The sequence below is a fragment of the Chaetodon trifascialis genome, chromosome 22 (genome assembly GCF_039877785.1).
Source record: "Chaetodon trifascialis isolate fChaTrf1 chromosome 22, fChaTrf1.hap1, whole genome shotgun sequence".
Classification (NCBI taxonomy): Eukaryota; Metazoa; Chordata; class Actinopteri; order Chaetodontiformes; family Chaetodontidae; genus Chaetodon; species Chaetodon trifascialis.
The window spans coordinates 7,109,763-7,137,284 of record NC_092077.1 but is presented as its reverse complement, the minus strand read 5'-3'; the positions used below and the strand labels follow the sequence as shown (position 1 = coordinate 7,137,284).

At 46.4% G+C, this 27,522-nt stretch overlaps 1 protein-coding gene across 6 annotated transcripts in view; it reads left to right on the top strand.

The window, feature by feature from the left end:
- sox5 (SRY-box transcription factor 5) overlaps nt 1–27,522 on the top strand; it is a 223,638-nt gene that overhangs the window by 170,468 nt on the left and 25,648 nt on the right. For 5 of the 6 annotated variants that reach the window (XM_070991612.1, XM_070991610.1, XM_070991614.1 and 2 more), the window contains 5 exons: nt 6,657–6,743; nt 11,955–12,127; nt 13,443–13,511; nt 22,077–22,203; nt 25,547–25,632. In XM_070991612.1, the coding sequence (XP_070847713.1) occupies nt 6,657–6,743; nt 11,955–12,127; nt 13,443–13,511; nt 22,077–22,203; nt 25,547–25,632 (542 nt within the window). The remainder of the gene's footprint in view (nt 1–6,656; nt 6,744–11,954; nt 12,128–13,442; nt 13,512–22,076; nt 22,204–25,546; nt 25,633–27,522) is intronic. The other variant, XM_070991609.1, reaches the window with a different exon arrangement.

The following is a 27,522-nucleotide window of genomic DNA, read 5'->3' as shown; positions in this document are numbered from 1 at the left end:
TTGTCCTTTTTTTAAAAGCTTTTTCCTAAAACTTCATCTGCCTTTAAATACATGGTGAGTCTTTAGGTGTTTTGGCAACTGATGGTGTGTGTGTGCTTTTTTTTGTTAACAGGTGTGTTGCCCCAAAAGGTGTTTATAGACGCGTCTGTGATTGTCACAGTACTTTAGGGGAGGACCATATGTCCCTTGTCGCTTCACCCAAAAACTTACTTTGCAAGGTGAATAACAGCTTCTTAACTCTCAGAAGCTGATGTCATGAAGCTCTGTGTGTGAGTGTGCGTGCCAGATACTTCCACTGTGTGTGTGTGTGTGTGTGTGTGTGTGTGTGTGTGTGTGTGTGTGTGTGTGTGTGTGTGTGTGTGTGTGCATGTGTGTGAGTGTGTGTGTGTGTGTGTGTGTGAGAGTGTGCGCCCCCCCCAGCCTGCCTAGTGGTCTGGGTGTTTATTAATAACTGAAGTTGGAGCAGCTTCTGAATTAACAGTCACTGTGGATGTTGAGACCGACCAGGGACTGAGACTACACACACACACACACACACACACACACACATATATATATACATATACATACACACCTCCTCTGCTTCACTGGGAGACGGGGAGCACTGGGAGGGGGCTAGAAAGTAAGGAGGAGGGTGGAGATGAAGAGGAGGAGGAGGAGAGGGATTTTAGTGTTTACACAGAGGCCCGGCCACCGCAGCAACTGTTGCCAAGCGCTGTCCTCCCCAACAACAAGCCAGTAATTGGTACTGTTAGCAGCTAACCTTGCGGAGGTGGTGGTGCGAGGTGGGCTTGGACAAAAAGCTTTTTGATACATCTCCCTCACCATGTCTTCCTCTTCTCAAGCCGCCATATACTGCCCCTGTGTTTTTTTTTTGTTGTTGTTTCTTTTTCTTTTTTTTTTTTTGATGAGAGACTGCCCGTAATCTTGGCACGGCCCCCCCCTTTTGCTTTGGAACGATTGGACCGTCTTTAGAAGGAATCGATGAAAATGTGTCCAGACACATGGCCCAGCTCAACCAGACATGAATTGATCATCAAAATATCAACATCATCATTTCGTAATAGAGCGTGTTGGTGCCGTCAGCGCGAGGGGAAGAGCCAGACTGCAAGGCATTATCAAGAGGGTGTAAATAAGTGAGGAGGCGTCTTCCAAATTCTGCTTCTCTGAAGTTTCTTTGAACATCTTCATAATGAAGAGATCCGGTCTGTTCAAGCTGTAAGATTTCACTACTAAGAGACTTCACTTACCTCATGTTATTTAAATAGTAACACCACTTTTTCCCTTTTTGCCTTTTTTTTTTTTTTTTTTTTTTTTTCAAAATGAAACAGCTTGTTAAAACTGCACCAAGTATTCATTACACCAGTGACTGCTGCTGCGTTAGGTGACGTATTTAGACCGGTTACATAGCATAGTTTGGCGCTGTACTGGAAAAGCTGTTTCTATATTAATATGGGTTTATGTACAAGTGTGTTTGTAGATTAAGAGGAAAAGGGTGGTATTGTGCATTTATGGTCCAAATAATATGGACAGGCCTCATTTGTATCTGTTGTTTATTGTCATTTTGGCTGTAATTCAGGTCAGATTACCTGTTTAAGGTTGCAGTCATTCAATTTAATCTGGTTATAATCTAATCTTTGGATCACATGTAAACTCTCTTTCTGTCTTCGTCATGGCCGCCAGCTAATGTGTTTCCACCACAGAAGTCACCACACATCTCTGCTCTCTTGCTCTCTCTCTCTCTCTTACTCCTTCCTTCCATCTCAATACTTCAGTGTTCAGGGTGGCAGCCTTAGACAAACTCCACCAGTGCTTGTATAATTGCTTATTCAATGCTGACCCCTGCTCAGTTTAGGAGGGTGGAGGAGGAGAACGGAGAAGGAAAGAGGGGGAGAGTAGCTGGAGCCTCCCCGTGTCTGCCAAGGCCCAAGTCAATGTGGAGCCTGTTTTTCGGGATATAAGGGCCGGCCACGGGTCCCAAGCCAGGGCCCTTTCCTGTGGGCCCTCCTCCTCCTCCTTGTCTTCGTTCTCCTCCTTCATCCTCCACCCTCCTCTGAGCCCGGCTGGGCCTGGCGCTGGCACAGAGGTCCCTTTGTTGTGCACCCGAGGGCCCAGGCTCTCTCTCACTCTTTTCCTCCAAACCCCCCTCCTCCTCGTCCTCCTCCTCCTCCTCCTCCTCCTTCTTCTCCTCCTCCTCCTCCTCATCCCACTCACCATCCCTCCCTCCCTTTTCCTCTAAAGGTCTCCAGGCTTCACAAATATGAGATAATAGGAAAAATAGAGCTGGCCGCTTGTGGTGACTCAGGGCAAAACGTCTGAGTGAAAAATAGAAAGTGAGAGAGGGTGAGATGGTATTGTTTGTGAGGTTGGTCGGAGCGAGCTGGACTGAAGTTGAGTCTCCTCCCACCTCTCTCTCTCTCTCTCTCTCTCTCTCTCTCTCTCTCTCTCCCTCTCCCTCTCTCTCTCTCTCTCTCTCTCTCTCTCTCTCTCTCTCTCTCTCCAGCAGCTTCTGAACCAAAAGCTCACTGTGGATCCAAAAGCCGGATGGGGCCTCGCTCTAACACACACGCGCGCACGCAGACACACACATGCACACACGCACACAGTGTTTCTCTCTCCCTCGCTCGGCAGGTGGACGGGGTTGTTTTGGCTCGGCTGCAGGGCAGCAGCTTGACTCCGTTTGAGCCAATGAGCCAAGATAATAGCCGACGATTCCAGAGTTATTGTCAGCGTTTTCCCCCCTCTGCTTTTCCCAGAATCCCTCTCAGCCGCGCGGGGTCGGACTGCGAACGTCACCCACAGACGAATTAATGTGTTTTCGCATGAAAATACTACAGCGGGATTCACAGTCGTACGGTCCGAACGGACAGTCAAAACATGATGATGGCTTTTAAAAGCCCTTAAACCTCTGTGGCCTGTCTGCTGGCCCAAATCCAAAGTTTCCGAAGACACCATTAATTTGAGGAAATATGTACAAAAGAAGTTGCAAAAGACATCTAGAATACAGGGCTTTAATTTTTCATTCAGTGTAAACATCATAAGGCTTTAATAAGGAGCTGGAACAAGCTGATACAGAATATAGAAGTGATGGTTTTTCCAACCTCACAGCTACGTATGGGGAAAATAAAGGGGAAAAATGTATTTCAAGGGTTTAATATGAACACACACACACACCTTAACCGCCCTGTGCGACACTTACACTTCCTCCCTCCCCTCATTCTGCTCATTTCCTCACCCCTTCATTTTCATGAAGGGGAGAGGCGGTTGTCCTCCCTCGTCCTCAGCTCCCAACACCCCACCCTGCAAATATGCAGCCCACACCCCTGCGTGGGCACCATACTCCACCCTCTTACCTCACACAGCACACACATGCCCGCACACAAACACACATCCTAAACGTCAGAAGAACAGGGAGTAGCTTCTCTGATTTTCATGGAAAGTGTTGTGCTGTCCTCCTTTATTATGTGATTTTTGGCCTCAATTAACAGTAGTAGATGCTCGCTGTGTTTCCATCCAACTGTCGAGCACATTTTATGAAAAGCTCTTGAAATATTACAGAACGTAACATCAGGTGCATTTCCATCTGCGGGGTTGAAGCAAATGAATCCTTGCATGCGAGGGAAGTGGAAAGAGTCGGTCAACAATTGATTTGCATCAGGAAAGTTAGCATTGTACAACGTCAGGTAACGGTGGCCATCTTTCATATTCTTATAGAATGCAAGGAAATGCACTTGGCATTTGGAAGTATTCTAATGCACCGACTAACGCCCAAACAACCAGAATGAAGTTAATGCAGGAGAGGGACTTTTTTGTGAGGTGTTGACGATTCAGGATGTCCAAAAGCATCTTTTTAACTGAAGTTTTGTGTGTGTGTGCATGTGTTGGTGTTGTCTTTTGAGGGTGCGTGTTTGTAGTTTATCAAAGGTGACAGTGTCGGTTCATTCCTCACAGTCTTCACCACATCAATCAACATCTCGCTAAAAGCCACAGGAACTCTTCCTCTCTTCTCCTCTCCTCTTTTCTCCCCTCTCCACTCCTCCTGCCCATTTCCTCCCATTTTTGCCATCCGCCGCACAATGAAAGAGCCTCTTGGCTTTTTATTAATAGTTAAAGTGGCCCCGGCCTGTCACTGGGGACAATAACTGCAGCCCTGTTAATAAATAAAAATAATAACTAGGAGATGGAGACAGAGAGGGAGTGCAATGGCAAGAGAACAGGCGACACTGCCATTTGTTGTTCCCTCTCACTTGTCAGAGCTCTTTGGCTTAAAAGCCTCTGTCATTGTTGAGGGAGAGGGGGCTGGAGGGAGAGATGAGAGTGAGAGACAGAGAGAAAGGGAGAGAGGGGGAGCGCCAGGGGCTAATAGCACCTGTTGGGGTGACGGTGAGACAGCTGTCACGGGGGGTAAAAAAACACAGGAGCACACTTTTTCCTCTGCTCTTCCTCTCTGCGCACGTTTCTTTCCCTCCTCCCTATTTTTGCAGCAAACTCTCCGTCTATCTCGGCTCTGCTCCTCCTTCTACCTTCATCCCGCCGCTAACCTATTCCCCAAGGCTACAGTGGCTTCTGACAGAAAGCACCAGGGCACGTCAGGGACGCCGAAACTCAGTTTGCTGACTAACTGGCTGAGTGGCAGCGTTGGGAAAAAAAAAACTGTAAGGGCAGACCAGTCAGAGTCCAAGGACGGCGGAGGGATTTGAAAAGGCAAGAGTGAAGGATGAGAAATAGAAAGAGTGAGAGGTGGACTGCCTTTAAGCTCAGCATTGATCTTTCACTGTGTGTGTGTGTGTGTGTGTGTGCGTGCATTTGCGAATTGTAATCAACCGAGCGTGAATGCTCTGGTTTTGAAGCCAGAGGAAAGGACCTGATTCAGGCCTCTGGGGAGCCTGAAGGCACGCACACGCACACACACACACAAACTGAGGTACAGTATGTAGGACACGCTGCAATGTTTTGTGTGTTTATGTGTGGCTGAGAGGAGCTTGTATGTCTCGACTCTGTCGTGTGCGTCCTTGTTTTGGTGCGATCGTGTGTCATTTTAAATCCTGAAAATCTGCAGGTGGGTTCCTCATCCTCATCTGCCCGCTCCATCTCAGACAGAGAAGAATAGAGGGATGAAAAGGAAAGAAAAAAAGTTTCAGCAAAGCACTGCTTTTTTTGTTTGTGTGATGTGTAAAAGAAATTTTATTTGCTGTTGAGTGTGAGTGTGTGTGCATGTGCGTGTGCGTGCGTATGTGTGCGCACACATGTCTCGCTAAGCTGTTCAGCTCAACACACCGGACATCTCTCGCTCTCTCTGCAGAAAGTGTCCATTTTTATGTCCCTGTGTGTGTGTGTGTGTGTGTGTGTGTGTATGTGTGTTTGTTTGTGAAGGCAAGCTGTCTCATACCAGTGAGATTAAGACTTTTTTTTTCTTAAACCAGGCTTGTCATTATGGGAAAAAAAAAAATAATCCGGTCACCAACAAACTTTTCGCCTGCCATCAGCAGTTGCCAGTGTGTGTGTGTTAGTGTGTGTGACGCTATATATATCTATATATGAGCTCATTCAAGTGCATGTGTTGTGCATACATGCGTCTGTGTGTTTTGTGGATGTTTGTGCATTGAAGTATGTGTGTTTGCATTGGCTGATGGGGTTAATCTCTTCACTCAAAGTGTAAAACCTCTTTCCTTAGCAAGGCCTCACATCCCAAGTGCAGATGGCTCCCAGTAAATAGAGTTCTCTCTCTCTCTCTCTCTCTCTCTCTCTCTCTCTCTCTCTCTCTCTCTCTCTCTCTCTCTCACACACTCTCTTTCTCTCTATCTCACCCTCTTGCTTCACACTTTCAGTCTTCCTTTGTTTGATCACCCCCCCCTCCTCCGTTTCCCTTTGTCCATGTCAATATCAGCCAACAGGGTGACTGGGTTGATGGCAGCATGTCTGTATGTGTACATGCATGCGTGCGAGTGTGTGTGTGTGTGTGTGTGTGTGAGAGATATCTATGAGTGCATACACGTGCACAATTTTAGGATTGAATCTCTGCATGTGTATGACATTTCCATTTCCCCCATTGTGTGTGTGTGTGTGTGTGTGTGTACACATCCACGTGTGACCATAGTTAGGACTGTAATTAGTGATTCAGCAGGATGTGTGTGTGCGTGTGTGTGCGTGTGTGTGTGTTTGCATGCGCACATGTGTGTGTCTGTGCAGGGGTTTGTGTGTGGAAGGGTCTGTGGAGTGTGTGTTGAAAACAAAGCGCTAGCTGATAATGTGTCCATTGTGGCGGGTGCATTAAGGCCCTCTTTGTCTCAGGGCCCACAGGGCTAATGATTCTCTAGCAGCAGGTGAGAGGGAAAAAGCCTCTCTCTTTCTCTCCCTCTCTCCTCCACTTGTCTCTCTCTTTATCTTGCGTTGCCTCTCTCGCTCTCTCCCTTTTGCTCACTTGTTTTTGTTCTTCAGATTTCCTCTCTTTCGATTATCAGCTTCTCTCTTTCCACCTTTCTCTCCCTCTCTCTCCCTCTCTCTCCTGCTGATGCGGCCATTAGGCTGAGCTGCCGCTGCCTTTATTACAGCAAATGGACTTTAAATGAGCTTTATTGTCATGCTGGCCAGCCAACTGAATCCCTCTCTCTCTCTTTCCTCTGCACCCCCACCCCCAACCCCCCTCCCTTAAACAGAGGCCCCCAGCATTGAGAGGCTGTTGTCAAAGGACTGGAAGGATAAACTTTTGGCCATGGGCTCAGGGCACATCGGTGAAATTAAAGGTATGGTACAACAGAATAATGACAGAACTAAACTTCAAGGTATACTATGCAGGATTTTCTTTAAAAAAAAACAAACGTAATTCCTTTCAGTCATCATTTATGACCCACTAGAAATGTGTGGTGGTGTGTTTATCTGCAGGGACCCTGTCCTCTGTCTGCACTTCTTGTTTTCTTCTTATTTTGCTGTCTTTGTGTTTACGGGCAACAACCTTTGGCCAGTGGGTGTGTAGCGCCCAGCCATTAAAAACTTGCGGTTGAGGTCAGGTCTTCACAGAAAAGGTAGCAACCAGGTGCCAAACTGTAAGCAGCATGCATCCCAAGAGGAAACCACGAAGACGACAGAAAAGTGGCGGAAACACGCAAATATAGCAAAACGAAACACCAAGTGGACAAACTGAGAGTAAAACAAGAGTGAATCTGGGGGGTTGGGGATGAAGAGTGACGTGGAGTTAGCCTGTTTTCTGTTGGACAGGTATGTCCCGGCGGTTAGCTTAGCTAGTTTGCTAAATTTGGCTTTTCCATTCCAACAAATGTAACATTCCTACGATAGTAGCTTGCAGTGACGGACTGTTCCTGCATAGTATACCTTCAAGCTAGCTGTTAAGAAATTTAAATTTAAACATTTGAGCTTGATTGGTGCTCCTCTGATGTCCATTAAAAATGATCCATAAATCCTCTCAGAAACCCAAAGTAAAGACTCATTTTAACTTCATATCTGTCCGCCTAATATCAAAATTAAGATTTGCCCATGTGGTTGTTGTCTATCCATTTTTATTCTATAGTTGCTGTCATAGATCCAAGGAAAAGCAGGTTCAAGGTTAAGCTGGACTGAAATAAACTGACATTGAATGAATACGGTTGAGCTGAACTCAAATGAAGTGAACCACGCTCGCCGCTCCGACTTCTGTTTGACCAACGCATCAAAAAGTCAGCGACATCTCCGCCAGTCCTTCAGCGCCGTGTTAATCTCGCTGTTAATCACCCATTTTATCCACGTCGACCCCTCTTAACACCCGAGTGCAAGACAGACAGGGCAGGACAGAGGGCAGTAAGTGAAACAAAAAGGGGAACAAGAGAGCTGCGCTGTGAATATGCAGGAACAAGAATCAGCTAGAGAGAGGAAGAGAGAGCGAGGGGGAAAAGGATGTAGAGAGAGGCAGAGAGCGCTGGAAGAGTCTGAGCTATTATTCCCTGTAACTCCGGGGCAAAGCCGGCGTTCTCCTCCAGTAATTGAGCTTCATTAGGAGGCAAAGCAATATGTAATCAAAGAGCCTTGTGGAGCGGCGTGGCCGTCGAGAGGGGGGCTCCATTGATCAAACCCCCTTTTCCCAGCTCCCTGCCGCGCTGACATTTCTGTGTAGGGGCGTCCCGCTTGGTGCAACACACACCAACAGCTGGGGAGAGCGGTATGTTTGAGTGTGTGTGTACGTGCGCAGTGGAAGTGCATGCATGTGTGTCCATGACAGTTGAGTTCATGTGTGTGTCTTAGACAGTCCTTACATAACAACATGTGTCTGTGTGTGAGCTATTCTTGTGCCTGTGATTATGGGGGAAAAAATACAGAAATATGCAGAAAGTCAAGTGTTTGTGTTAATAGTTTGAATGTATAGGTGTGGGTGTGCGTGCGCGTGTGTGCACGCACACTCTGTTTACATTCGTCAGTGCATCCCTTGACTTTTTTCCCCCCATCGAATTCCATTGAAGAGCTTTTTGTGGGGAACAAAGTGATTTTGAGCCACCGCCTCCCGCTCTGTCAGCCTTATTGAGAAGCAACATTGGTAAAAGGCCCCATGCGGTTCACTTAGCAAAAACACACACACATACACACACAAGTATGGAACTCATAGGACTAGAATAAATGTCCCTACAGTATAGTGTCATTACCATCAGATCTGCAGCATTAGATCAGAGAGTGACAGGAAAGGTTCCCCTCTTAAACTCTTGAGTTTCCTTTTGAATTGCCTCTCATCCTTCTTTACACACTGAACAGCCGTTTTATACACAGTATCTGCTTGTTTCAGCACTTCGTTAAAGTACCATGATGTTACACTGAGGGAAATATGTGAACCCAGGATTCTTTACGGCTGCTCCAATTTATTAAACTGAAATATCTGGATGTCTTTTGCATCATTTTATGTACATTTATTCAAACTTCTGCCCAGAATATCTGCTAACTTGTGCCCAGCATGAGCTTGTAAACATGTACCCACCGGAGTGAGGAAGCAGTAAACAGCAATAGTAAGATATTGACTGCAGGCTACACATCATGAAGTAAAAAACAAATCAAATACACTTGATTTGTTCCTGGAAAACCAGTTTACTGTAAACCATGCAGTAACTGCTTTACTGAAAGCATTTAATTTTGTTACCTTAATGTTAACTTGATTATTTACACTAATTGTGTTATGGTGTCAATATAAATATCCTTCTAAATAGACCTCTTATACTTCCAGACTCTTATACTTCCTTCACCCTCTTCTCTCCTCCACCATCATGTCTGTCTTATCCCCTTCCTCCTTCCTGCTCCTCCCCTCCCCTCCTCATCTCATCCCCGCTCCTCCCTCCTTACCGGGGGGAAGTTATCAATGCAGCCGGGGTCATTAATTAGCCTTGCGAACACACTGACAAGTATTACATTGTTACAAATTGGTTAATTACGCCGTGCAGGAGTGTGTGTGTGAGAGAAAAGGGAGAGGGTTGGTGTTGGTTCGGCGGGTTTGTAGGTGAGCGCGGGCCGTCGCAATCTGCCTAAGGAGGAATGTGTGTAAAGCGATGGAGGAAACCAGTTATCGATCCACCCGCCCGCCTCGCAGCAGCTGAGGAAACAAGCCAGCGCGAGCTGATTTATGGGGTGACCACAGAAATTCTGAAAGTCTGAATGGGAGGGAAAGAGGAGGGGGAGACAGGGCAGCTCACGTCCAACACCGGAGTAAACTAAATCTCATCTCAGTTAGGAAGCGTGTTGTTTTCTTGGATTTGTCTTCTTTTGCAAATAGTCTGGTTTGCTGATAAAAAATCGGCAGCCGAGAGGGGGGATCGAGAACAGCTTGTAGAAAAAGAATAGAGCGGCTGTCTTCGTTTTCACACACCTAACTAAAGGAATGTCCTTCCAGCTCAACGTACGCACTGTTTTGCACAGAGGTGCTCAGTTTTACTGTGTTTGCATTGGTGCATGTGCTTGGATGTGTGTGTGTGTGTGTGTGTGTGTAAAGGGGGGGGTTAACCCCAACAAGAAGCCTCTACAAGAAAGACTCCTTTGATCCATCATTTCACCTTTGCAACCCCCCTTATCCTTTTTTTCTCCTCCCCCTGCCCCTTCCTCACCACCCCTTCGCCCCCCATTTGAACGGGCTAACGTTTGTAACACAAGGCTCTTTCTTGTCTTGGTCAGCTTTGGCTGTACACGCATACACACACAGGCATGCACACACACACATTTCTGGCTCTACAAAGGTGGGTCTGTGAGTTAGGACAGCGGCGTGTTTATTTTTCCAGCGGCCAGTGCTCCCGACAGTTGCCTTTATTGTTCATTGTTGGCGGATGGATGGAGTGCAGGGGGAAGTGAGGGAGGAGGAGGGGGCATTGGTGGGCAGTGGAGGCGGGCGGGTCGGGGGGGCAGCTACCAACAGGGAGGACAAATGGATGGCTCTCACCTTCCCGAGCGGTCAAAGGGCAGGTCAGCAGCCTTGCCTTCACTCCCTCCTTCCATCCCATCTCCTGACTCTCCTTTCATCCCCTGTTGTGTGTCCCTTTCTTTCCCTCCTGCTTTCCCCCTCTTTCTGCCTTTTTTTCTCTTCCTCATCTGGTTTGACTGGCGCAGGAATGCGGCCCTGTTAAAGGTAGCAGCTGAAGAACAATGGGGGATTGTGCTGTTCCACACATGCGCACACACACACAACAAAGGCATGTAGGCAAACATTGGTACATATGACCAGACATGGGCGCACACACTTGCGCTGATTGTACCTCAGTGTGCCTCTCTCTAACTACATCCTGTTGAATGATCTAGGCCTCATGTGGAAGTGTGTTTGTGTATGTGTAATTGTGTATGTGTGCGTGTGTGTAATGGAGCTGGTATGTCAGGATCTGAGAGGTCAAAGGTCAGACCATGCTAAATGTGAGCAGGAGGTTGGCTGACTGCAGGGTAAACACAGACCAGACACACTCCTTCTCTCTTTTTCTCTTATTTTCCCTCTTTTTCCACACTCACACACACACACGTCCACTTTACAGCTTGATAGCTACAGCCCGATCTCCTGATGTACCCATATATCAGCGCCAATCAAATCAATTGGAGATTTTACCTAAAGTTTTTGCAAGAAATGTAAATTTTCAAGGCTGGCCGGAGATTTATTTTGTTTGTTGAACATATGAATCTGGCTCCGATCTTCCATTTGTTTTGCCACCACATTTTGCCTGTTTACAAATGTTTCCTCAGCCAGATTTATTTTCTTTATTTCAATAAGGCAATAAAGGCAGTGATGGATGTGGCTCGAGTGATCACTGCGCCCGGGAAAATAAGTCAACATCTGGTTTTACAACTCCGCGGCAGACGCGTGCGCTTCGCCGAGCGCACCTTCTGTTGACGTGCCCCCTCCTACTGTCCAAAGCCCCCTAACCAGTCATATATTAGGTTGACCAACAAGCTATGGATAGCTTTACACTGCTTTGTTGTTCCTTCCTCCTCCATTCCTCTCCTTCATGCCTCTGACCTCTAACCTCACCCCCACAATCCTTTATGGCCTCCGGAAAGCCATGAAAATCTCACAAAGAAGAAGAACTCAGCACGACATCTTAGATTCACGTTTTGTATAATTTCTGACCTTGCTCCTGTTAAATTCTTTTCAGAATACACCTTTTCTAATGAAATCCTTTAGTTTGGACAACACTGAGCATTTATAAGCATTATAAGTGTATAATAAACAGTTTGTAGAGCACTGTAATGCAATTTGAAGCAGATGTTTGTTGATGCATCTGTCAACACTCATAGTGGAGGCTGGTGTATAAGCAGATAATATATGACAATATGGTAAAACACTGGTGTAATAAGATGAATATGTTTTCAAAGAATTGCTGAAAAATATTGTATATTGGTGTATATTACGATGAAGAAAATTTTGTAGCGTAACCTTAGCTGAGTCCCAACACTTTTCTTCAAAGTGCTGCTCTCTCACCTTTGACCCTGCCCCCCCCCCCACTCTCTTACCCTAGGTACCCCAGACAGCCTGGCGGAGAAAGAGCGCCAGCTCATGGGCATGATTGGCCAGTTGAGCAGCCTGAGGGAGCAGCTCCTGGCGGCCCACGAGGAGCAGAAGAAGCTGGCCGCCTCGCAGATGGAGAAGCAGAGGCAGCAGATGGAGCTGGCCAAGCAGCAGCAGGACCAGGTAGAGGAGCACGCTGCATGTGAAGGGCTTCATTTGGAAATGCTCTGTACTGTGTGTCTACGCTGCGACGACACGCCATCCTAACAAGTCATTCGGTCTTTAGATCATTGATTTATTATATGGCTTATCTCTAATCAGAGATAGTGATTCTTATTCGTATTTTAAGGTATAAGTTTCAGAGTACTGTATATTTATTGTGCCTGGTCAGGAAAGGCACATGATTGGATACCGATTTGGAATCACAAGTCAAAATGCACACACTCTGGTGCGGGCACACAGATGCACACGCACACACACTAAACCGTCAATGATAGTCGTCAGGAATACTCCCACTGATTTCAATGTTTATAACAAGAAAATGGGCTCAGAGGTGTGGCTGCAAAGCAACAAATCAGGCAGGATTTTCTTCCCACTACACGCTCTCTCTCTCACACACACACGCACACACACACACCTCATACTGTATAGTGTTAACACAGCCAGAGACATGCGCCTTTGGCAGCTTGAACACAGGGACACTGCACAGGAATGAGCTGAGGGTATGTAGTGCTGGAGCGGATGTAACAGAGACATACACACACATGAACACACATACACCGCACACTCGAAGCTCCCAGGCGAGAGTCTGCCAGGTATGTGCATGGAGAAGGGTTTCCCTCTTTGTTGTATTTTTTAGCTTCTGGAAAGCTTGTGTTTACAAAGAGAACAACACACACACACACAGTCACAGACACTCACAGAAACTGCTGTAAGGATAAATCACCTGTGACAAACACAATGCCTGACAGTGCCCTTGGCTGCATCCCGCACCAGGAAGCAGTGAATCTGGCTGTACATGAATGTACTGTATGTGGATACTGTATGCTTGTATTTCCATTCCACTTTTTGAGCCACTGGAGAGTTTCTGTGCAGAAGTTAATTAAGTTGTAGGCTGCTTTCATGCAGAAAAAGTAAGAATGAATGCAAAAACAGAGCTAGCTTAAAACAGAGTGAAATGACGTTAAAAGCAGCAAAAGTAAACAGTCGAAATAAATGTGTAAAAGTGACAAGTACATTGGAAAAAAAGGCAATATTTGATGGATGCATGTGTCCGTGTGACTCTGTTGTCCATTTGGCTGTGAGCTGAGTCCAGATGAGATGCGCGTTTTAATATTTCATACAGGGGCATCGACCCTCTATCGTGCAACTGGGCCCTCAGAGACCTGCAGATGTGTCGCATCTCCCACAGGCCCTGCACACACACCAAAACACACGTGTGTACACACATACATGCAGCGTATACATTCTAATAATGTGTTGTGCGCTCCGTCCTCAGATTGCCCGGCAACAGCAGCAGCTTCTGCAGCAGCAACACAAAATCAACCTCCTGCAGCAACAAATCCAGGTGAGGCCACTTTGCGTGTGTGTGCGTATGTCCATCCACGTGTATGTGTCTTTCAAAGTGTGTGTGAATGTGCCTTCATGTGTGTCTACACGGCCCACAAAGGCAATTTTGTGATTGTGATTGTTGCGGCTTTTCTTTGCTCAGCCATCAGCATTTGGGGCCTGAATCAGCACTGACTAACAATAGCCCCTCCTCCTCTAACACACACACACACACACACACACGTATACACATACACAACCTATGTAATCACTCAAAAGAGGTCTGCTTGGAAGAATCAGAAGTTGGGTGCTGGCTATTATGTTTGCGCATCAAACTGTCAGTGAAGTGCACTTTTTGATGTTCATTCCCTTGTTGTGTGTTTGAGTGATCGTGAAGGCATTTTCACAGACAGAGCAGTGGATTGGCTCGGTTAAGCAAAAGCAGCGTTGTACACATCCAGACGAGGCGGCTAGGCCACTGAAGTAGAAAAGAAGCGATCAGGAAGATGTTCCAGATAGAAAGGCTGGCAACAGGTCCATCTTTTCCATGGATTCACCTTGTAGCCAATGAAATGTTTATCGTGGCAGCTACAAGCTTGCTAAGGGACACATTATCAGACTGAACACACAGTGAGAGCTGGTCTCGCTGACATCCACAGGAGGAGTTCCCTTCACCAGGAAATGATAGGAAACGCAAAGTTAGCTCATCCTTATTTAGAGCCTTTGTGTTATGATGTTAAGAAAAAAATCTAATCATGTAGACATAAGTGAATAACCTTATATAGACTGTCTGCAACGTAAATCAACTAAAAGAGTCCCTTTTGAATGTGAAACTGTGTCTCAGGCTGCTAAAAAAATGGGTGGGTATATATGTAACACTTAAAAATGGAAGTATTGTCCTTTTGGGTGCTACACTGGAGCCTCTATGTTGGTCCAGGTGGCTTGGAACGAATAGCCCAGGCCTTTGTAAAAGCAGATGACACTGAATTTTGAGCTGAGAAAGCCGGGCTTTGTATCATAAAGAGACACCCTGTCCAAGAGGGAACACACACACACACACACACACACACACACACACACACACACACACACATACACACACGCATTCCCTTTCCCCCTGAGAGGTTAGCCATACACAGTTTGTGTGATAAGAGACCTTGTGATAGCATGTGTGTGGGACGTGTGTCTATGTGTGTCCACGATTCTGTGCAAAGCAGCTGTGTTTATTTGCTTTGAGCGAGTTAAATTCTGAATTGTTCGCTTTTTGTCTCTTTGACAAAAAAAAAAGAGCGTACATGTTTGTTTCTGAGGATTTCTCTGTGCATTCTCCGCCGTCCATCTCTTCTTCTGCGCATATGTGTGTGCGTGTGTTTGCCGCAGCTGTGTGTGTTAAGCTATAAACACGTCCGCTCATGATTCACTCCCTCACGACCCCGCCGAGACAAAGCTCCCTTTTCCCATGACTTTGCAACCTTTTCCCAAACAAGCGTCTCTCCATTGAGCGGGCCCAACAATAGTTTCTCACAAGCAGGGGCAGCTGTAGGCAGCCTCGTTAAAGAGAGGGACACAATCAACAGGGGCTCATCGCAGGAGCGCAAAAAAACACACACGCATTCACATATATCACACACATCAAAGTACGCGCAAACACGGACAAACATACGACAATATATACGCTCTCGCTCGCTCGCACACATGCCTATCGAAAGCAGCCGCAGAGAGCGCCGCACACTCGCCTGATGATCAAACACACACTCATCATCAAAGACTTGGTCGAGAAATACACTGCTTAATCATTCATGAAGAGATTGTCCACACAATCCCACAATACAATGGCCTGCCAGAGAGAGGGCACCAGGTTCAGTGTGTGTGTGTGTGTTTTGTGTCTGTATGATAAACCCCTTGTGATTGCATTTCCCCCTAACGAGGCTGAGTTCAGCTGTCCCTTCTTGTGTGTGTGTGTGTGTGTGTGTGTGTGTGTGTGTGTGTGTGTGTGTGTGTGTGTGCGTGTGTGTGTGTGTGTCTGCGTCCTTGGCTTTGTTAGGCCCAAACCCCCAAAGGCCTGTGAAGAATGCTTTCAACCGTCCACTTGGAAGAGGTGATGAAATGAAACGAATAATCAAGCTCATGAAAAAGAGAGGAGTGACACACATCCCTCATGAAAGGAGGACAAATTATTTATTGTCCTCGCGTCCGGTTTCCTATTTTTTCTCACCCTGAAACCCAAATCAAGCTAGCAACATGCATGTTAGCGTCCACTTTTAAGGCCAGTGGCACTCAGCGAGTGTGTGAGCTGACAGCCAAGCGAGTTCATTTACAGAGGCAGGCGTAACAGCAACACAAGCTAATGACATACAGTACGAACAAGACACGCACACACACACACCATTCATTTGTGCTCAGAAGTCAGTGATTGGCCACTTTCTCGCCCTGACTAATTGATTCTACCTGGAATTATCCATTAATTAGCATCAATTATGACCCATTCATTTTGTCCCGCACACACATACACGCAGTTGCACACACACGTTCGTATGGTTTTGCTTTTTGAGGAAACCCTGCTAAACCTCATCCTAGCTTAACCCTCCGTCTGCTCTTTAGTCCCAAGTCCTGAACTTAACCTTTATCCTGACTAATCCAAACCCTTAATAGATGCATAAATCCTCACCCTGGAGTATCATTAACCTTAATCTTAAATCTAACCCAAACTTCCTGAACTTAAACTTACCCCCCAGGGTAAGAAAGGACCAGGAAAGCTGACCTGTACTCAGAAAAGCTTTGTGCTCAATCTAAGGGTAGAACACAACTTGCTCTTTAAAGAATTATAGAACAAGAACATGTGTGCACATAAAGACATACAGACAAAAACACACACACATGCACTCCTACCCCCTGCTAGCGGCCCTCTTGTTAAGCTCAAAGGGGTGAGCACATTTCCTCACACTTCCCTTTGCTTTCCCTCTCGACTTCTCTCATTCTAATTAAACGACTTGTCTCCAAGGCTCCCTCCGGTGTTGCCGGGGACGACTGTCGCTGCCGCGTGGGGAAGCACAACGGGGATGAAAGGAGCTCACCTGCCGCGCGGCTCAGGGCTTACCTTGAGAACACGCACACATTTTCATAGAACAGAGGCAACACGCACGCACTAACAATGTACAGTACATTTGACACAGAGGGATGAGGGTACACGAGTGTGTCCTGCCTAATGAATCAAAACTCACTCAACCAAAAAAAGCACACACACACACACACACACACGCAGTCAAGTGTGCGTCTACCTCTCTACCTCTGTCGGCTGTCTTTCATCTCATCAAGCGCCACCGCTGCTATAGGTGGGAGATGGCGAAGCAGACAGAGACGAGGAAAAAGAGAAATAGAATCAGAAAATGAGTAAAGCCACCTGACGCTTTGACTAGTTTAAGAGAGGCCAGACGCGCTGGCGACAGCGGCTAACAAGCTCTCTATTAAGTTTAAACTACATTGGTAAATCAATCACACACACACCCCTCCAAGTGTCATAACACCTGACGCAGTCACAAGCACAGCCTCTGTCCGAGCCGAATGTTGTTCATTCTGTGAGAGGAGAAGGAGACAAACGAAAGCAAGAACGCTAAAAGTCGTGCTTTTCCTTCGTTTTCACACACTCCCAGCTTACCGCGCACACCCACACACACCATCACCTCTGTACTCTGTGCACAGGAGCGGCTAACCCAATTGCCTGCACAATTGTTTAATCACTCCCATTAGACTGCAACCAGTGTAATTTGTATTTTCCTTACATGTTGATGTGCACACACACACACACACACACATACACATGCTCCCAAACTGGACCAACCAACCAGCCATTCCCACTGAGACCCACCCTCTCTCACATGCTTTCTCTCTAATGTACCTGTGTGTGTGCGTGCGTGTGTGTGTGCGCGCATCTGAGCCACTGCGGCATGAACCGTGCCCCCTTACATTCCCAGCAGGCTGGCCTCTAATAGCCCCTGTCCATACAAAGTTAATGGACTAATATTAAAAGCCAGCTATCTCTCTGTCTCTCTCTCTCCAAATTAATTATTGGTTCTGTCGCTCGCACGTCCCTTCTTTAGCAATAGGTCATCCAGGTCTTGCATTAATTGCCGGAGCATATGGTCGCCAACAGATTTTAGCTGTGGGACTCGCACTTTAGCGGGGGCTATTTTTTTCGCGCGTTCAGATGCGAGCCATATTGTGCGGCGCTGGCAGCTATTGTTCGGCGCATTAACTTCATAGAGCTAATTACTCCCCAATAATAACTTTACCTTGGAGTTTTTAGCGCGCCGCGTGCCAACCAACCTGTTTCGCACCCCATATGTTAATTAGCGGCCACATCTTCATTATGCCGCAGCGGCGCTTTAAGTTCAAGCTGTGCCGCCTGGCGCGTGGTGAACGCAGCCGCGACTCGCTGCCAATTATCCAACTCTTGCTCCCCTCTCCGTCTCTCTATTTCTCTTTCTCCCTCTCTTGTTCATTCTGTTCTGTCTATCTGCTGTTTATTTCCTGAGAAGTTCTCTCGCCAGGGTGAATTGTCAATTTCTCTCTTCCTTTCTGACCTCTGCGCCCCTTTGAAAGTTCTCCACTAAAACTCTCACACGCGTTTTCTTTATATGTATAAATGCATATATACATATTATATGCCGTTCTTCCGTTCAGAGTCTTTGTGTATTCACTTACTGCTGATTAGAGGATTTTTGTTTTTTCAGATGAGTTCCAGTTTTGTTTGTTTCAGGTTTCTTTTTTGGATGAGGAGGGGGTTTGCAGATGAAAAGCGGAGCCCCTTATTCTCCACGTCGGCAGCCTACAGTAGCAGCAGTGTGATGTTTTGTCTGTGTGTGTTGTAGGTTTTCATGTTCACTTTGGGCCTGATGTGAAAGAGAAGCTGTGGAGTGTGTTATTCCCCAAAGCGCCTGCTGTTTCAGATGTGTCTTTTCCTTTATGTGGGATCTGGAGATTGTCTGATAGATCCAGCCTCACTCTCCCTTTCCCTCTCTCTGTGTTTCTCTCACCCTCACTTTGTCTCACAGGCTTTTCTTTCCTTCTTTCAATGCACTGCTTTGTCTCTGATTCCCATTCTCTGATTTGGGTGAGCTCTCTCCCTCGCTTTTCTTCCTCTCGGTTTCAAAGTGTACACTGTGATCACGAGGCTAACGTACAGCGCTCATAAACCAATTAAAGGTATTGCATTATTGTATAACCACTATAAGGAGAAATATCAGATTAAGTCATTTTACAGATGGTACAAGAATGTAAAGGGGGCCATGATGAGGGAGACTGATCCACTCCAGTATCTTGTGATCAGCGAGCAGACAAGCCCCCTGACCCCTCCACACACACACCCAAACACACAGTTTTTGTAGAGTGCCTTGGCTCGCCCTCAACCTCATCTGACCCACGTTTTCTGCCTCACGTGTGTGTTTGTGGAGGTCAGGAGTGTGTGTATGCCAGTGACCATGCTAGTGCTGTTGCTGCTCATCAGCTCAACAGCTGTTACACGCATATCCAACTCAACTGTTATAACAGCAGCATATGGGAGGGAATGACTCTCCATAAACCATTCTGTCTGTCTCTCTCTCTCTCTGTCTATGTATTTTTGTTTTTTTCTCTTTCTTTTGTGTCTTTCTCTTCCCTTTTTAGTCATTTCTTCTGCTGCTTGATCTTCTTATCCCATTGTGCAGACTCACATGTATTGTGCAACAGTTCTGTAGGCCGATTAATGTCTTCCCATTGTATGCAGGCTTTTTGTCATGAGATGGGAAAAGAGACTCTATGATATTTTCATTTGGAATGAAAGAAAGCAAAGCCATGTGCACACACACAGACGTCATACAGTATATACGCCAGTGTGTCTATGTACAGTATGTATGTATTACAGCTGCCACAGACTTCCTCGTCCTCGTCCTCTCCTCTCCTCTCCTCTCCTCTCCTCTCCTCTCCTCTCCTCTCCTCTCCTCTCCTCCTCCCTACGGTACATTACAGTATTGCTAGCCAACTCCACTCCAGCATATGTCCAATTAGGCCTGAAAGGCAAAGCGGAACTGTTCTGTCTGTGATTCGTCCCCGCGGGGGTCCTGTCCGAGCATCGCGCTGGAACGCCTCTCCCTTCTGATCGCGCGGCGCAGGCGGCACCGTGGTTTATGGTTTACCAAAATGGTGGAGTAATTATTGTTTTTGGTGTAAGGGGGAAACAGGAGCCGCTTGAAGAGAGCGCTATTCCCCTGCGCAGTGATAGTTTGATTACAGTGCTGCTGGCTGCTGCATGCCGACACACAGGAGCAGGAGGAAGGGGGGCAGGAGGAGGAGGAGACACACACAGAAACACACACACATAGGTGTTTACAGTACAGGAGCATGCATACGCCCAGGGAAACTTGAGTATACACACACACAGGCTGGGAAAGTGCTGTTAGCACTGAGAGTCTCAAGCACTAACCACTTCAAGTGTCCATATCACTGAGATATTGCCTGATTGTGCCATGGCACCACCGTATCCTCATGATTGTGCAGCCATTTCCAGCCATTTTCATCATTCCAGATCAATTTTCCACATCAAACAGCTTTTACCTGCCCATTATCCTATGCAGCTATTACCTCACTGCCCTCCTGGCAAAATAAGAGCGACAGAAAGGAGGAGGAGAAAAGAGGAGATGAGCTGTGATGAGGGAACGAAGTGCTTTGCAAGCAGGAGTACAGGTGAAAGGCCTAAAGACCCTCTCAGGGATTTGGTAAAGATAAAGATTTTGTCAAGTTGCATTTTGGGAAATGTAGGATCCAGAGTTTTGGAGACTGTGTATACGATGGGACAGAAACTTCAGGATTTCTCAGGCTGTGCAGCTTCGATTTTGACCATTTTTTTTTCATCTGTTCCTCACAATAATCCCAAGTTTATGGAAGTGCGGTTTTAATTCACAGGGGTACACCTTTGATTCTTTTTTTGTTGTTGTTTGCTGCAGTAAGCTATCCATCCTTCAGTTTTATTGTAGGTCAGTTTAAGAAATGTTGAGTTTAATCCAGCCTAACTCGGTCAAATACTCTGCAGAGACCAAATGTTTGGCCAAAATCAAACATGCATCTGTCTCAGCTAAAGCACAGCTAAAAGAAAGAGTTATTTTTCAGAACATAAGGACATGCGATTGAATCTTATGAATCTTATGAAGTCTGTAAAAATATAGCACAGGTGGGCATGTAACACCTCTGTCTGAAGCTAATTTCCATACAGCTGTTTTTACTATATTAAATGTGCACTCAGCAGAAGTCAAATGGAGAGGCTGGAAATCTGCAGAAAGGCTTTTTGTGGTTTGACTGAGAAGATCAGTTCATTGTATTGATAAAGAGAAGGAATGCAGGAGCGATGGAACTGATTTGTTAAACACCGGATCACATTGCAGGACCTGCCTCTTCTTCATCTCATTTCAGCACAGTGTAGGCGCAGCATTGTTGTATTGTTGCCATGCCCAAACATTTAAAAACAGAACTGGTGGGCAATAAAAGCACTTTATGTTTCAACTAAAGCAAGTTGCTTCCTGAAAATACCATAAATGACATGATGTATATATATATCGAGAGTTACTGGGGCTGTTGGCCAGTAGTTTATGGAAAGACATTGATTTTCTTGTTCTGACTTCTTGGAAAATTGCTTAGAATTTGCACAGAATTTGGCTCGAGCTCCTTCCCACTCTTCACATTTGCAGCTTCTGTATCATACCAGCATCGAGCTGGACTCCCTATTTTCCTCCTCGTCTCACCTTTTCCACTTTCCCTCTCCTCTTCACTTCCTCTCCTCATCTTCTCCTATCTTTCCTCTCAAACTGTCAGTCAGTCCATCACACGCGAGTCTTTGTGTGTTGTTTTTGGCAGAGCGCTGTTTAGTGCAACCATCTGTCTCCTACTTCTCTCTCTTTCTGTCTCCCTGTCTCTCCTTCTCTCTCTCTCTCCCTCTCTCTCTCCCTCCCCTGTCGTCCCTGCCAAAGCCACCCATCGGAGGAGCTTTTTTCTGCTTCTCCTTTTAAAATCCTGGAAACCTTGTGAAGTCTTATGGCTGTCTGCCGACGGGCGCGCACAGAGGGTTGTGTCTGTGTGTTCGTGCGTGTGTGTCGGTGTGTTTGGTTTGTTGGGGGGGGGGTTTGATGCGGGGAGAAGGGAGAGAACATCATCTTCCAAAAAGAAGGAAAAGGCCAGCTGTTGTGAGAGTTTCGTGAACTCTCCTCATGACATGCTTTTTGTCTTTGAATGGAGATGATGGAGTGTTTAGATTCGGAGTGTGTGTGCGCGCGCATGGGACTTCATTAGTGTCTCTGCAGACTGATGTCGTATGTGTGTTCCATATGTATAACATGAGCTTATGTATGTGTCTTCTGAATGGTACTTAAGGTTGTTCTGGGGTCAGTTCCACACATACACGGCGCTATTTTCAGCATTATTGCAAGCATTGTTTTCAGTGCACGTCTATGGGCGCTCACTTCCCGAGAGGCTCAAGATGCTCATGTTTTTCTCTCCCTCTTCCTCCTTTTTTCCTCCTTCTCCCTTTACGCCCCCAAACCTATTTTCCCTCCTTCATCAGCAGGTCCAGGGCCAACTCCCTCCGCTGATGATTCCCGTCTTTCCTCCGGACCAGAGGACTCTGGCGGCGGCTGCAGCCCAGCAGGGCTTCCTCATGCCCCCTGGCTTCAACTACAAGCCTGGCTGCAGTGAGTAACATCCACACACGCACATTCATAAATAGGTGCAACTTTCAGTGTAAAAGTACTTTGTATGTGTGATGTTTCAAATGTTTTTCACCAAGCAAGGTAGAGTCTGACCATTTTCCCACACAGGGAGTCGGCTTGTTTCCCAAAAGACGAGCTCGCCCCTACAACAACATCTCTCTCTTAATAGAAAAACCAGTCCAAATACACCCTTCCTGTTTACACTCTCAATCTCTCTCTCTTTATCTCTCCCTCTCCCTCTCTCGCTCAGTCCTTTTGGCTCCTTCCTTTTGTCTTGTCTATTTTTTGATGTATAAAAGCAACAAAATACAGGCGTCCTGCAGGACATGTTTTTTTTTTTTTTTGGCTATCACGCTCCGGCTGTGTGGCAATGTGTTGTTTACCATGATAGAGAAAGAGAGACAGAGAGAAAGAGAGAGAAAGAGTGGTGGGTGCTTGCCAGGGGATGCTGGGAATAAATGCACGGTGGGGGGGTTAGCAGAGGGGGGGTGGGGAGGGTGGTAATGTGACCTGCCCCAGGTTCTCCTCACATTAACACAGGACGCAGCCAGAACATGTTTCCAACACAGCCCACACACACTAACACACACAGACACACACAAACGTCCAGGCAGCCAGAGATTGCTTTGTGATATCGCAAACACAAAAAAAAATCAGAAAACAAAAAACTTCGACACAGATATGTGAGCGTGCACACAAGCGCAAGCTCGTGCACACTCAGTCCCGCTCCTCCCTCCGCCCCCCACCCCCTTAGAGTTTCACAGCTTCCCAAACAAGTCCATTCCATTTTAATTAGTGCCATCTTCACCCACGCCCACTGCCCACGTAAATACCCTGTCAAGTGGTGGGCTTGTCTTTTCACTGCCTCCGCCAACTCCAACCGGATTGGCACGCAGCGCCAGACTGGGCCGCCCCTGAGAAAACTCTCTGGCAACTTTCAAAGTTGTTGTGAGTTGATGTAGTTTGGTGCTGCAGCTCTAAATAGGACATGTGTAGCATTGTGCTCTGACATATTCTCAGGGCTTTTCATAGCTTTGAAGATATGAATAGATTTTATCTGCACAGTATGGACTTCTGTGCGCTGAGCGGCTGTCTCGTGTGAACGCTTGTTGAACAGTAATGCGATGTGTCCAAGCCACTGACCCAACATGATGAAGCTAAAGATTTAAGTTTTGTGGCGACTTTTTATAATCCATTTAAATATCGAAAAGTAAATTGGCTCTCAACAGCGCTGCATTTTCGGGTATGACACAATTTTCTTGAAAGATTTTGAAGCTGATTTTCACTTTTTCCTTTCATTTCCAAAACTTAGTTGTTTGAACAAGATGAGACAGTGGAGACACAGCACGCTGTTGATCTCAAGCCATTTTAATCATACAAATTCTAAAAGCATGTGTTATTCCACATATGGAGATGACGCTGACCTGCATTGACAGGGATATTCAGCATTGTACTTTCATTAACATTAACAAGAGACAGATTAAAAAATTAATAATCAAAACCGAAACAGCAGGGATTAACAACATTTCCCATAATGCAACTTGGATAACATCTTTCTTTAGACAATCCCTACCTGAATGCACACATTTTTCAAACTCTGAATCCCAACTGCGTAACAAAGGCTTTCTTTTCAGTATTTAAAGCATCAAGCTCAGCATCGCATAACTCTGATGAAATCATCATGACATCATGTGAAGTGCCCCTTTAAGAATTTCAAAAATGTAATATTACGCACAAATTGACACAGATGGGATATCGATGACGTTTTTGCATCTTACTTCCCTCCATCTATCTCCCTCTTTCCTCAGTTTGTCAGTGAGAAATTTCATCCTTGCCCACCGAGGTCGCTGTCCCCAAGCCAAGAGCAACATGTTTGCTTTCCTCCGTCCTTCTCCCTTTTGTTACAGAGACCCCCAGGAGGAGCATAAATATCCACCCAGCTCATGTTTGTCCAGGGAGCGAGGAGAAAAGACCCATCTCCTAGAATACACAGTCCTGAAATAATTCTTTAATCCCTCCTGCCCTCCCTCCCCGCTGGAGAAAAGAATGTCTCAGCTTTTTTTTTTTTTTTAAAGAACTGAGTTATATGGGAAAATATGTCGGAAGGAAAGTCTTAGCTTATGCCAAGCGCACACACACACATCTACATGGGCACACACAAGCACATAATAGGTCCTGATACAGCCAAGAGGCTGACCGCTGAGCTGAAGGTTCAGGTCAGAAATGCAAGGTCAAGCCCTGAGAACATTCCCAAGTTCTCTCTGTGAACAGTAGAGTCTCCTCTGTGTGACACCAGTGCACAAGTCTGACCTCCGTGTGCTGGATTTTGGTTAGTGGGCATGTCCACATGCAAATCAGAGCTGTCAACAGGCACATTTTGTTCAATATGACGATGATAAAGTATAGTATTCCTCCTCTTCTCTCCTCTCCCTATCTGCCCTTCCTCACCCTCCACCTCCTCCTCCCCTCATCCCTGACCTTTCTCTCCCCCCTTTCTCTCTCTCTCCCTTTCTCTCAGAGTAATTACAGCACGGCCTATCTGCACCTGGTCACTAATAATCCGCACTCGTCCTTTTCTCCCCTGCTTTTCTCTCTGCACTTCTGTCATCCCCTCCGCCCTGCCGGCCCATCTATCTCTTGATTTATCATTCCTGACAGAGGGGGAGAAGGAAGGGATGGAGGTGGAGAGTAACTTGTGTAGAGGGAAAGATGACAACAAGAAGGACACAAGGAGGGAGGAAGTGGGAGGAATAGAGAGACTGAAAGCAGCCCTCTCCCAACAAAGCAGGAGAACAGACAGTCGAGGGGAAAAAGAGAGCGAGGAGAGAGCAGCAATCGGCAGTGGCGGCTCTTAATTACGGCGCTGGGGCCAGCTTTATCAGAATCCCCTCACCTCGCTGCTCTTTGTCAGGGGGTATTAAGGAGGAGGACACACAATCAGGCTTTTCATTAAGGCCCTACCGGCAGCACACACAAAGGACGGCTTTAACAGCTGCAGAGGGGGACTCAGGTGGTGGTGGGGAGGAGGGGTGGTTGGGGGGGAAAGCGAGGAGAAAGGAGGAACGAAGGTGGGATGAGAGGGAGGAGAAAACAAGGGGATGAAGGGGAAGGGAAGGGGATATGGAGACAGGAGAGATGGAGGATGAGGGAGAGGAAGCGGAGGTAGAATGAGGACAGAGTGAGGGATGAGTGGAGAAGAGAGGGATGCTACGGGAAGAAATGAGTGTAGGAGAGGAGAGATGAGGGATGTGGAGAAAATGCATTTAATATTAGCAGAATGTGTTGAAAATGCTAAAAACGTGTCATCTTCTCTGGTGTTCTTCAGGTGACCCCTACCCTCTCCAGCTCATCCCCACAACAATGGCTGCTGCTGCTGCCGCCACACCAGGCCTGGGACCCCTACAGCTCCAGGTAAGACTGCAGCATCTACACAAGCAGAATTAGGGACCCAAAAATACAAGCAGAAGGTTTTGATTATCACAGACTACAACATCCATTGAAAACATTCAGTTTCCCTTTACACATGGGTGGTCCCTTTGGGAATAAATCCCACCCTGGCAGTGTTCACACCACATACTGCCCAGTGAGCTATGTCATGTTGTGTTCCGCGTGATGAAAAATGCCATTTGAGGATTTAACAGAGATGTATAATTCAGCTGGATGCTGGAAGCTTTCAGACAGTTTTGAGCAACCAGATTTAAGGGGTCAGCGTATACGCACATCATAAGTTTAAGAAAGGGATCTGCTTGTTTGCTCTGCTACCATGTCATAAATTCAAAGGGCAAACAGCGAATAAGCGAGAAAGCAGAAAATGATGACAGAGAGACAAAACCACAGAGAGGTAAAACAGTAAAATGAGTCAGCATCTGTTATCCCACTTATAAGGAGGTTGGGACTGACTTTAGTCCTTTTCCTGTCTGCATATTTAAAATAAGCAACCCATCGTTTGGTAATCCTGACCCCCCGACTTCCTCTCGCACACTCACCCACGCATACACCCCTACGCAGGCAAACACACACAACTAGACCTCACATACTCGTACTCAGATACACGTGGGCTTTGGGGCCTCGTCTCCCAGGGGTTAAGAGCCTGCACGGGCGTCCCCCCAGTCGCCTGTCTGAAACACATTAACCCCCAGTGTTGGGCTCGGCCTCGGAACAGGCTGCACTTGGCTCTCATGTCTCCTTGACACGCATTAACATAAAATATGGTACGCACACACACATGCGCATACACAAATATCTGAGAGAAACAGCTGCACTGACACACATATTTTCGTGCTCGTCTTTTTCGCTAACTGTTCACACAGTTCGGGAATATGGGAAAATATGGGTTAAAGGTTAGTCAGAGTGTGTGTAATACATTTGCACCTGTCAGCCAAACGTGCTGCCCCATATGCTAGACACTACAGGGAGAATAGAATAGCTGTGTAATTCTGTCATGGAGAACGGACCCCGCTGTCCTCGCTGATTTCATTATTACTCGCGCGTGTGTGTGTGTGTCTCTCTCTCTCTCTGTGTGCGTGTGTGTGTGAGAGAGCACATTTGTGTGTTTAGCCTGAGAATAATGTCCTCTGCGGTGTTATCGCTGCTTCAATCTAGCCGTCCATATGTTCGACTGTGTTCAGACTCACTCAATCTCCAGTTGAACGGCTTTGTCCACCTTGCAATTGGATTTTTTTTTTTGTTGTTTTTTACCAGCAGGGAGGGGTGAGAGGACACAACAAGTGCAAAAAACACATCTCACTAGCAGATTTCTTTCTTACAATCCTCCCAGAAAAAACACACACGCACAGTCTCTCACACACACAAACACATTGAGATTAAGGCTTGTCAGAAAGAAACGGATTTGTTCGGGCTAACACAAGTACAGATGTCTCAATGTGGATGGATTTCCTTTGGGATCGTCTCTGCGCCCTCATTTGATAAGGAGGTGTTTCTGTCACCGAGACGAGACATGACAGTTAGCTCGGGCCTCAGGTCGCCACGGCAACACAGCGGGTTTTGCCGGAGAGGACACAGGTGAACCCACTTAGCTGAGACACACACACACACAAATAGAGAGAGCAAATGAAAGATTTTTAGATAGGGTGCACAATGGACTTCCCAGTTGCATTCAAGAGTGCGTGGAAACATGCTGACCGATATGTTATATGAACATGTGGACACTTGAACTACACACATACACAGGTAGTCATTACAGTGTACAGTTTCATTTCCTGTATACTAATGTTTGCCATAAATATTTTCCTCATATATGCTACGTCATGCAGTTCCTGTGAAATTGCACTAAAATTACAT